At 50.9% G+C, this 10,908-nt stretch overlaps 4 protein-coding genes across 4 annotated transcripts; 2 read left to right on the top strand and 2 right to left on the bottom strand.

Moving 5' to 3' along the window:
* Positions 1-684: 684 nt before the first annotated feature.
* Positions 685-4,210, top strand: NCS57_01273300 (uncharacterized protein; the record flags this gene model as incomplete). Its single annotated transcript, XM_053062398.1, has 5 exons — positions 685-924; positions 993-1,217; positions 1,273-1,323; positions 1,398-1,497; positions 1,551-4,210. 5 exons carry the CDS (start codon positions 685-687, stop codon positions 4,208-4,210), a joined length of 3,276 nt encoding a protein of 1,091 aa, XP_052908926.1.
* Positions 4,211-6,934: 2,724 nt separating this feature from the next.
* NCS57_01273200 (uncharacterized protein) lies at positions 6,935-7,375 on the top strand (the record flags this gene model as incomplete). The annotated part of the gene is made up of 1 exon (XM_053062397.1): positions 6,935-7,375. One exon carries the CDS (start codon positions 6,935-6,937, stop codon positions 7,373-7,375), a length of 441 nt encoding a protein of 146 aa, XP_052908925.1.
* Positions 7,376-7,828: 453 nt separating this feature from the next.
* NCS57_01273100 (C2H2-type domain-containing protein) lies at positions 7,829-8,560 on the bottom strand (the record flags this gene model as incomplete). Its single annotated transcript, XM_053062396.1, has 1 exon — positions 7,829-8,560. One exon carries the CDS (start codon positions 8,558-8,560, stop codon positions 7,829-7,831), a length of 732 nt encoding a protein of 243 aa, XP_052908924.1.
* Positions 8,561-9,870: 1,310 nt separating this feature from the next.
* Positions 9,871-10,734, bottom strand: NCS57_01273000 (CFEM domain-containing protein; the record flags this gene model as incomplete). Its single annotated transcript, XM_053062395.1, has 3 exons — positions 10,618-10,734; positions 10,389-10,563; positions 9,871-10,340 (listed from the first exon to the last, which is right to left on the bottom strand). The coding sequence occupies exons 1-3, from the start codon at positions 10,687-10,689 to the stop codon at positions 9,871-9,873; spliced, it is 717 nt and encodes a 238-aa protein (XP_052908923.1). The 5' UTR covers positions 10,690-10,734.
* Between the last annotated feature and the right edge of the window lie 174 nt (positions 10,735-10,908).

Raw genomic sequence — 10,908 nt, 5'->3', positions numbered from 1 at the left:
GCAAGGGACAATATTATCCGTATCCGGCCCAATGAGCAGCTGAAGCTGCCGTTGCCAACATTCAACCTTTGTGAGAGTGTCAGTGGATACCCAGTGTTTCATGTCACCACATTGGTTTTTTGAGATGCCACAATTGTGTTGAAAGCAAGGTACGTTCCATACCATCCTGTCGGTCAGTCCCTTCAGGGGAGCAGGACTCCTTGCATACGTATACATCTGGAGATCAAACTATTGATGCCAAGGCTTGGCTATCTACAATCAATCATTTCTCCCTCAATCTACTCATTACCAACATAGTCTTCCGCCGCAGCTGCAGAGTGCGCACTATGACATGTCTTGTAGAGCAAGTGGTATGTGTGTGTCTCATCGCCATCTGATTGCTCTTTGGTTAAGTAATCTGGGTGGGTAAGCCCCCTGAACGCCATTTGAACTGTATGTAGAAAATACTTGGCTTTTTGGAGGCACCTTCATCCAACACCCAGGTTCCAAATACCTCTTTCCGCAGAGTTCACGCAACATTAGGGCATTCCAAGGATGAAACCCTTCAACTATGAGATATGCGTATAAATAGGAGAGCTAGAGACCTGGGGAAAAAATTCAGCTTTCTACATCGCTTTCACGCTTTCCTTGTGATACATTAGCGAACGGAAACTACCCTTCTTCCTTTCAATACTCTCTACGACCATGCCTGGAGACCAGGGCGACGCAAATGAGTTTCCGACAGGATGGAACTCTTTGAAACCCTTCGACGAGAGAGATACGAAGAATGCGATACCGGGCACATACTATGTCGCAGGGGGGGAAACAAAGTACCCCCCTGACCCGGACACGGGCACTCCGGAGCAGAAGGCAACAGCCCGAGACAATTTCTGGTTTAGCACAATGGAAAACAATGTGACCGACGACGGAAAAAAGGCAAACATGGTCAGTTCTCATCAATTTCTACACCTGTGAGGGGATACGTGCAGCGTGCTGATCAGGGGCAACATTAGGTTTTGAACGACGATGATATCAAACAACTCACTAGTCTCCAAGTTATCACTCATTCTAGGAACGAGAATCTTGAAGGCGGCAACGAGACTGGATCCGGAACTTGGTTTGTCGTTGCAATCTGTGAGAAGGATGGCAAAACCATCAAGAAACTTGACAACGGCCAATCGTTGTCGTGGCTCAGCCATAGCAATTGGTTCAAAACCTCGGACAACGGAAACGCATGGGTATGCCACCATCTCATATCTTCGAAATGAGTATACTCACTATGATTTTATCTAGTGCCGAGGCCGAATGTTTACGAGAGATGACGAGATATTCAAGTATCTCAAGGTAAGCCCACAACCCTTTCAACAGCGGCTTTTTCTACAGCGGTAGACAGGATGTTGGCTGACCTATCATTTCAGAGCGGGGATTTTATTTCTGTCTGGATGTTTGCTGGCCCCAACCACAGAAATCATGCCGGCTCGGGATACTTGGTTTTGGGGTTTGGGAATGGACCCGAGAGTGAGTGTCATCAACCTGCATCGTAATCGGGTCCTCGCTAAATTTCTTTACAGCATACAAAGTACCCAACCTCCGGCTCTCATCGAACAACGCACCTCTCATCTCAGTGTATGCCCAGAAGCGCCAGGAATGCCTCATGATCCCAGGAGACGGCTCTTCGACTGAGGTCAAGGCAAACATCGTCCATGGCGGAGTTGATCTCATGTATCAGCTCCTGAAGAAGAGTGATAATGACTGGAGAGTAAAGAAGTATTCTTTGGGGTCATTCAACCAAGATGCTCCTGCGCCACCCGTCGATCCTTCTCTCCCGAACTTTGATTCTGTCATTGAACTGGCCAAGGGGAAGAAGGGCGAAACCCCTTCCCTGCGAGTTGTCAGGCATTCTGCCATCAAGAAGAAGGGCGGCGACAACGATGCCGACAACGATGCCGACAACGATGCGCCCCCACCAAAGATCGCCGTCTGGGATGACTCTGGAGTCAGCAAGGAGGTTAAAGCCCAGGATCATGACGCAGAAATCCTGATTTATCAGATGCATGCGCCTCTCTATTCTGGGCCGCTTTGGGGCAAACTCACTACAAACGTCGGCCGGAAAATCCTCGCAGAGAAGCTAACAGCCCTTAAAACGGCCAAGGCCCTTACAGAAGGCGGCGACCAGGGAGCCTTTACAGACGCCGACCAGCAAGCCCTTTCAGAGCTCGAAGGGCAAGTCTTGGCAAAGGCTGAAAAGGAGATCAAAGCCAGAAATCAAGCGATTGAAGAGGCCGAGTTGGAAGACCGTAAAAAGGCCAAACTGGAAGCCTTTGAAGGCCTCGCACAGAAAGATCTTTCAACCATCGTCGTGATTGACGCGAACGATCTTCGCGCCGATGGAATTCGCATCTCTCGTGGCATATCGTGGGAGAGGACGATGGAGGATTGCAAGGACAATATCGACAAAATCTACGCCAAGATGAAGATTGACCTTGGACAAGGAACAGTCAACGTCATGGAACACGGGGTGCACTTGCTTGTGCGTTTCGGATATGAAGGTGTCCTCCACCTGCGACCAATCAAAAACAATCAAGAGCAGCCATTCGTCTTCCACATGGTGCCGAACATGGCGGAGGGTGACCTCCTGCGGCCCTACCATGGACGGATGTCAGGCATCCACTTGGCGTTTATCACCGGGCTAGCTGCATGTCTCGCCAGACAGCCAAAGGCACACCTTTCTGAAATGGGCCGTACACAGATAGGGCTGGCTATCGAGCTTGCCATCGTTTGGTCCCATCGCTTCGCAACCACTGGCTTCTACAAGGATGCTGGAGGGCGTCTGAACTATCCCAAAGCCAAGGACATCAACAACTACAAAACTCCCAAGACCAAGGTCATATATGGCGACCAAAATATGGCCAAAAAAGAGAGCAATTGGTCCCTTTTCAGTATTCTTAAGCAGAAGCGACACCCTGTCGCTGCTGAGGTTGTCAAGCTGGGGACAGAACGCCTCGAAGCCAGCATCCCAACTGCCAAGTTCGGCAAGGTACAGACGGCGGATCGGATAGAGATTGAGGGTTACCGATCTACTGCCTCTGTGATCCATGAGTATCTGAACAACAAGGTTAAGAAGCCGCTGTCGATTGCCGTTTTTGGGCAGCCAGGTGCTGGAAAATCCTTTGGCGTCAAGGAAGTCATCAAGGCAGTGCTCAACAAAGACGAGGACTGGGAGCCGATCGAAGCCAACCTTTCCCAGTTTTTGCAGTACTCAGACCTGGTTCACGTTTTCGACAAGATCAGGGACACTTCACTGAAGGGCGAGACTCCAGTTGTGCTGTTTGACGAATTTGATTCCGCCTTCAATGGACCGCTGGGCTGGCTGAAGTACTTCCTGGCGCCTATGCAGGATGGCGAGTTCCTGGACTCAGGCTTCGTACGGCCACTAGGACGAGCCATCTTCATCTTTATCGGTGGGACCTCGAGCACATTCAGCGGGTTCAAATATGGCACAGAGGCGAGAGCCAGAAAGATGGAAGCCGCCGAGAGAAAAGCCCGTGAGAAGGTAGCCACCGAGAAAAAAGCCGTCGAGGAGGCAGCCGCCAAGCAGGCAGCCGCCAAGCTGGCAGCCCCCAACAAGCTGGCAACCGCCCAGGAGGCTGCGGCAGCTGCCCAGGAGGCTTCCGCCAAGGAGGCAGTCGCCAAAGCCGCCAAAGCCGCCAAGGAGGCAACAGACGCGAGGATAGCCGCCGAGAAGCACATCCGCAACCTGGCCGCCAAGAACCTGACCGATGACGATAAGAAAGCAAAGAAACCCGACTTTGTTAGCAGATTGAGCGCACACATCAACGTCAAGGGACCGAATGAAAGCGATGACGGCGACGTGATGTTCGTCATGCGACGGGCAATGCTGCTTCAAGGCCAGTTGGGAAAGCACTTCAAGGCTCATGTCAAGGACATCCATGTGGATGAGACTGTTCTCAACGCGCTACTGAAGCACAAACACTTCCCCAACGGCACTCGCTCGATTGAGCTGATTCTGCAGTCAAGCACAATATCTAGCGGTCGCAGATTTGAGTCTTCCGATCTACCCTCGGCTGAACAACTTTCCATGCATGTGGGTGACGTTGTAGCCTTTCATACCCTGATTGACGAGCCGATTGAAATGGCAGCGGTCCGTCCGGTGGATATCGATTTGTACAACAAGTTGATGTGGGCTAGGCTGGAGAAGGACACTGACTAGAGTGCCAGTTATCTGTTCTAGACTGGACGGGATGTTAGGCAACAGATAGAGAGCACGGGTCGACCAACTCGAGTTCCAACAACTCATACTTGGGCATTTTCATTCGGGGTTTCAACAACTCCATGCTGGGTATTTTCATTAGGGTTTCGATCATTTCACCTTACTTATATTGTTCGAAACTTGTTTGTGAAGTCTGTGTGCCTCGTAGCTGTAGCTTCGGATGCGTTTGGCTCGGCAACACAGTCATAGAGACAGGCTGAAGACCATCCCTTTGGTTCTCGAAACGCTGGGCTTTTGATCGAGGTAATGATATGAGGACCCATCACTTCAGGTCCCGTTGAGGCAGAAAGAGGGCGAAGAGGGCGAAGAGGGCGGCTTATTGTAGTGGTGAGGAAAGGACAAGATGCCAAAACAGTGGTTGATATCACGTGTGTGAAGTCACGTGTACTCCTTCGCACCCCTCAATCCTCAACAGAAGGCTATTCTGAAGCTTGCGATTGCCATTATATCCTTTAGGAGACTGGGGCTTCTGGAGTGAAAATACTTGACGCTGCTATGATGTGTTAATACTGTCTTCTTTGTTATACTCGGATCCCGGCCGTTGATGGGATATATGTGCCAGTAGAGTGTGAAAACATTGGTCTGTTAATCATTAGCCCTTGAGCCGTCGGCGAATTGCAATTCATTCAAGTCAAAAGCAGGCTCAGCACGGCCATCGTAAACATTCCATACCCTCCAACCTCCGTCATCGACAATGTCGCACCAGAGAGTGCTCCCTGCTACACTCCAGATCAGCAACTACCATCAGGCACTACAACAGGCGTCAAATATGGCACAGAAATGACAAACTCTTCACACCTCTTACCTTCCGGGATGTAACTTTCCAAAGCCGGATCTTCCTGGCCCCCTTGTGTTAGTACTCTGCCAAGGAGGGCTACGCCACAGACTGGCATCTTGCCCATTTGTGTGGCATCATCCAGTGAGGTCTGGACTTAGTTTTTATGGAGTCAACTGCGGTCCAGAAAGAAGGCCGCACCCCACCTCAGGATATTGGACTTTGAGAAGACGGATAGATTGAACCTCTTAAGAGAATCATCAACTTTACTCACAGCGAGAGCTAGAAGATTGGCATACAGTTAAGCCACGACGGAAGAAGGTCGACGTGGCACCGTTCCTCCACAAGAACGCAATAGCTGCACTAGAAGTTGGAGGATGGCCTGATGAGGTGCATGCCACTTCTACTCTCCACTGCAACGACAAGTACCCCCAGCCCAAGGAATTGGCCCTGGACCAAATCGAGGTCTTCCAAGTCGCCTTTTCGATGCGACAAAGCGAGCTGTCAAGGCCGGTTTTGACATTGTTAAAATCCATGCCGCTGACGGGTATCTCATCCATCAGTTCTTCAGTCCAATCAGCAACCAGTGCAAGGACAAGTATGGCGGCAGCTGGGAGAACAGGGTGAGATTGGTCCTTGAAATTACGGACCTTGTTCCCGCCGCAATCCCGGAGGATATGCCGCTATTCGTCAGAATCAGCGGCACGGACTGGTTTGACAACATGAAGGACGAGTTCCCGGAAAGCTATGCCGTCGCTGACTCTTGCAAGCTGGCACCTATCCTAACTGAGCGAGTCGTTGACTTTCTCGATGTCAGCTCCGGAGGTGTGCATCCCAAACAGTCCACAAGCGTCAGGTCTGGGCCTGGCTATCAAGTGCCATTCGCTCTGGGAATCCTCAAGACTGTCAAGAGCAAGACGATGGTGTCAGTCATCGGAGGAATCAGCACGGCGACCTGAGCAGAGAAAGTCCTGCAGCAGGGCGTCGACTTGATGACATGTGGCCGATGGTTCCAAAAGAACCTGGGACTTGTGTACGCCCTATGCTGACGAGCTGGGAGTACAGGTCAAAATGGCCAAACATATTGGCTGAGGATGAGGAGGATGAGGAAAAAAATAAGTGAGATGTGATACCTGGGAGATGAGTACATGTAGAGAGACGGAGCCCGGGAAGCATATCCACTAGAGAAATACAACCTCATCCAGGTACTATTGTTCCCAATGACACCTCATGACCAAACAAATATTCAACCTCGAGCCACGGGCGATCGGCCGACCGCCACATTCCGCTCAGCTCAGGCATATCGCGGGTAACAATGTCTCACAAGCTCTCAGCGCTAGGCTGAATTGCGACGCCATCGTCCGTTCAACGTGGCCGCCCGTCAAACTGCCGGCCGCAGGATGGAGTAGGTTTTGACGAAGCAGACCAATCGATGAGTCTCCGTCCCACTGAGGCTTGCCGGCATCAAATCACGTCCGCGCCTCTCCTGAGACCCCCAGGTCTAAAATTGGACAATGCCGCAGTGACGACATGGGGGATCGACGCCGGGGTAATCACGCCGAGGCCAGTTGACAGCTGAGGATTGTTTTTTCACGAGGAATGAACGAATCGTGCGTCATTACCGTGCCGCGATGAGAGGCATATCTCGTGGTTATACGAGGTGGCTGGCCCCTTCATTTGCTCTCAAAGCTTCACGGACACCTGACCGCAGATCCGACCTCATCTTACGCTGTATGCATGTTTCAGGGAAATGGAGTGTGATTTGAATTAATTATAAGCTTACATTGGTTTCTGTCCAAACTGTTTCTCGTCCTATAAGTTATATAAAGTGCCACTCCCCATTCATCTAATCCACCAAGCTATCCACATCCACACATCACTCAATCACAATGCTCTTCACCAACCTCATCGCCGCCACTCTCCTCGGCCTCGCAACCGCCCAGCAGAGCCCCAACGGCCGAGGCTGCGGCTTCAAGATTGCCCCCTGCCCGGCAGACACAAAGTGCGTGCCCAACGACTATAGCTGCACCAACCTCCACCGCTGCCCCGGCACCTGTTACTTCAAGAACCAGTACCAGACGTGTGGCGGCTTCCGCATAGAGCATCCTCCTCGCTGCAAGAAGGGCACGCACTGCATCGACGACCCTCGCATTCCTGGCTCGTGTGGCATGGCCTGCGACGCTCCCGGCATCTGCGCTCCCATTAAGGCACCCTCTTGTGGTGGATTCATTGGCGAGGAGTGCCCCAAGGGGCTTTGGTGCTACGATAATCCTACGGATGACTGTGATCCTGAGAATGGAGGTGCCGACTGCATGGGTATCTGTCTGTAAGGGTTTGTGTTTTGGTCGAGGATATCAGGGTCACTAGACTGCTTCAGTCGACATTGTGTTGATAGTCTGGACTTTGGATGCTGTATTTACCAGTAGCAAAAAGTGATTTGAAGAACATATTTTCACGTACTGTTTCGAAGTTGACACAGATGTGCACACACGATCAAGGTACTGGCTGCCGTAGACACCACGTGCTGTGGATAAATACTAGGGATGTGCTATATAGGGAGCTAGAAACAAAAGAGTGTGTGGATAGAAGCTAGAGAATCACCGTATACCCATAAGGACTGTGATATAGGACCCTTGACTCACAACGCACCTGGCGTGTTGGTGTTTATCAAACCATGCATAAGCTCTAATGCCATGCTCTCTTGTTCCTCTGTTGAACAATTCACTTCCCTTCCGGCTGAGATTCCCACTCATGAGCACAATGCGTGCTCGCGACATACTATCTCAAGAACGTTTGGAAGGAGGCTCATCCGTGCTGGCAGCCTCAGACTGCTTCCTCTTCTTAGCTTCTTGAAGGTTCTGCTTTGCCGTCTTAAAGGCATTGACCTTCTTGACTGAACCTCCCGTGTTCTTTAGTGTTCCTTTGGTATCGGTTGTCAGCTGAAATGCAATTGCAGGACCGGGTTCAGTGGGAAGGGGCATTGAGAGTGAGGTGGCGGTTGGAGATGGTTTTCGGTTCGCGTGTGCCCGTTCGATCTGGACCTTGATGATGTCGTCCTCTCTAGTCTTGCTCGCAGCATCGGCTTGGTCTCGTTTCTTGAGTGCATCCGTTCGGCGAACGGCCTCTGGAGAGCGGTCGATCCAGGCAACATAGAGTCCGTCGTCCTTTTCCTCAGTGCGGCAAAGTCCTTCTCGGCCAAGGTGCTTGATTAATTCAGCCAAAGAGCTCCATCGCGTAGAGTTGAGATGAATGTGGTGCTTATCCGCGATATACGTCTGGTAGAACCGGTTAGAATGGACACTCTTCTCTTGATAACTAGTCTGGAGGAGCCTAAGAAAGGAGATTTGGAATTGCTGAAAGAAGTCGTCGATGGTTTCGTGCACGTTTCTAATGTTGTCGATACGACGAGTATGAGACTCGGAAAGGGTGTGTTGTTTGAAAGAATTAGCATCCCGGCATTGCTTCTGGCAGGGCGTGCAGTACCACCTTAGACGGCCTGAGCCTGCTATCTTCATTGGCTTGTCAACATGGCGTGAGGATCCTGGCTCGTGGGACGTGGTCGGCTTTGAGGGTTTAGATACCCAATGAGGATGTGAGCCGGTGATATTTAGAAGCGGTAGATCTGGCGATTTTGTTTAGAAGAGGATGAGTGAGTGTTGAGTGTGGTCGATGTTTCCACCAGAACAACTGACTGGATTACAAGGCTTCAACGGGATGTAGTGCTTGAGTTGACTTGGAAATGGATGAATCTTCCACTGAGTGTCAATATATTAGGTTTAACATGATATCAATGTCGTTGAAGATTCCTTATTTGCCATACATCCAGGAAATCTATGCTCCATTAGGAGGTGGTGTTTGGTTGCTAATGGACTCACTCAGTGAATTCAAGGACTACCCGGCAATTAGGAAAGGTAGAATAACTTCTTTGTAGGATTAGCCTCAAAGAAAAATTTTTAATTTCATAGATATCAAATTCCGTCACGGTAGTAAAACATGTGTTTGTGAAAGCAGATACGTGTTTACTGCGACAGCGGCTCTCTTTGTCCGTGTGTATTGGGACAAACGCATCTCACTCGTCAAAGATGGAATTTCCGTATCACCAGTAGCAACCCGGATTTAATCCTAAGTCTGTTTGTTCACATGGGATGTGCTGTAACTCACTGAGTTGAAATATATGGGTGTCATAGCAGCATACTGCGTAGCAGGAGAGGAACCCTCTATCCAGCGAATTTCAATGTTGCATTCTATCATCCGAGGGCCCGTTTCTGCATTAACCTGCCGGTAAGGCTGCGTCTAGGTCATAGGAGCAAGTATCTTGGGATTATTGAATCCTTCATCCAGCATGTTTAATTGGGCGTGTACCAGATGAAACAAAGTCTCACGCACACACCATCTAATATCACCGCATGAAATCCTCCATCAGCACCACCGAAAAACCGCCGCCGTGCCGTTTCAAAACAACAAATCAGTGTTTCAAAACAAAAGGATCAAACGTCTCACTCAAATGTGTTTATGCTGCACCTTCAGCCCAGCATCTATGGGTCGATTCGGCCAATATGGGATGACATTAGCCACATGCCTAATACGGACAGACCCTGGCTTATACGGATTTCCTTGCCGGGAGCCGATCATCAGCTTCTGACAAGGGTCATTTGTCTCACTTGTTCGTCAATACTGCACAGAAACGGTTTCAATCGATATTGGACAGCCAGGTTTATCCATGTATTTTTACACATCGCCCATTAAGATGCAGCTCTATAGACAGAAAACAGATGATTTACACTGCGCTTGAAACCAGCATGAACTCGTCTCATCATTCACCCCCTTAGAAAAGTCCAAAGGCAGCAGCGACAACGCCGACGGCAACGAGCAGACCCGAGGCAGAGACGGAGTTGGCGCCGTTGGGCTCGGTCGTGGGTGTAGAGGTAGCAGCGTCGGCAGAGGCATCGGTGGTAGCATCAGCAGCGGTAGATTCGGCAGCGCTTGATCCAGCGGCAGTGGACTCGGCGGTAGACTCCTCAGCAGAAGTCTCGGCCTCTTCAGTCTCAGTCTCCTCGGCCGAGCTCTCCGTCTTGGAGGCGGCAGCAGTTGTGGCTCCAGTGGAAGCGACGGTGGTGCTGGCAGCCTCGGTGGTCTCGGCAGCAGACTCTTCGGCGGTGGTGGTCTCGGCGGCGTCGTTGGTGGTGGGCTTGGAGTCGTCCTCCCCGGTCACGGTGGGTCGCGCATCGGTGATGGTTCCCTCGCTGGTGATGGGGGGCTTGGTGAGCTTGTCGGTCTCAATGGGATAGCCGAGCTCTGTTTGCTTATTAGAGATGCCAGCACAAGAAACACTCAAAAACTCACCGTCGCAGAGGTTCAGGCCGAAGCTAATGGCGCCCTCAGAGTCCTCGCACTTTTCCTTGCCGCACTCGACAAAGTACCACTGCAGAGAAGGCATCTTGCAGAAGCACAGGTACATGGTGGACTCCTTGCAGCCCATGGGAGGGTGCGCGTAGATGACATCTTGGAAGCAGTCAATCTATCGCGCGTTAGCTAGTAGTCGATTGATCGTGGACATTTTAAGGCGGCGTACAGCGCACTTGGGCATGGCGGCGGTGGCCACCGATGCAAGGGAGAGCAGCTGAGCGAAGGAAGACGTCTTCATCGTGTCTGATGTGTCGTTAACGGATAGAGACAGCAAGTTGTTCGACAGGCACAAGCTGGAGGATATAAACCGTGTAAAGACCAAACCCAAACAAAAAAGAGGCGGTCTTCCATCCTTATACCTGGTCTCGAACCTCGTGCCTGACCCCAAGCTTGTCCCAAAGAATGATGCTACTCCATGCTCCCATCCCACGCAAACCCCTGCAAGCATCCCCCTGAC

This window comes from Fusarium keratoplasticum, chromosome 10 (genome assembly GCF_025433545.1).
Source record: "Fusarium keratoplasticum isolate Fu6.1 chromosome 10, whole genome shotgun sequence".
NCBI classification, from domain to species: Eukaryota; Fungi; Ascomycota; class Sordariomycetes; order Hypocreales; family Nectriaceae; genus Fusarium; species Fusarium keratoplasticum.
This window is presented reverse-complemented; position numbering and strand designations above follow the sequence as displayed.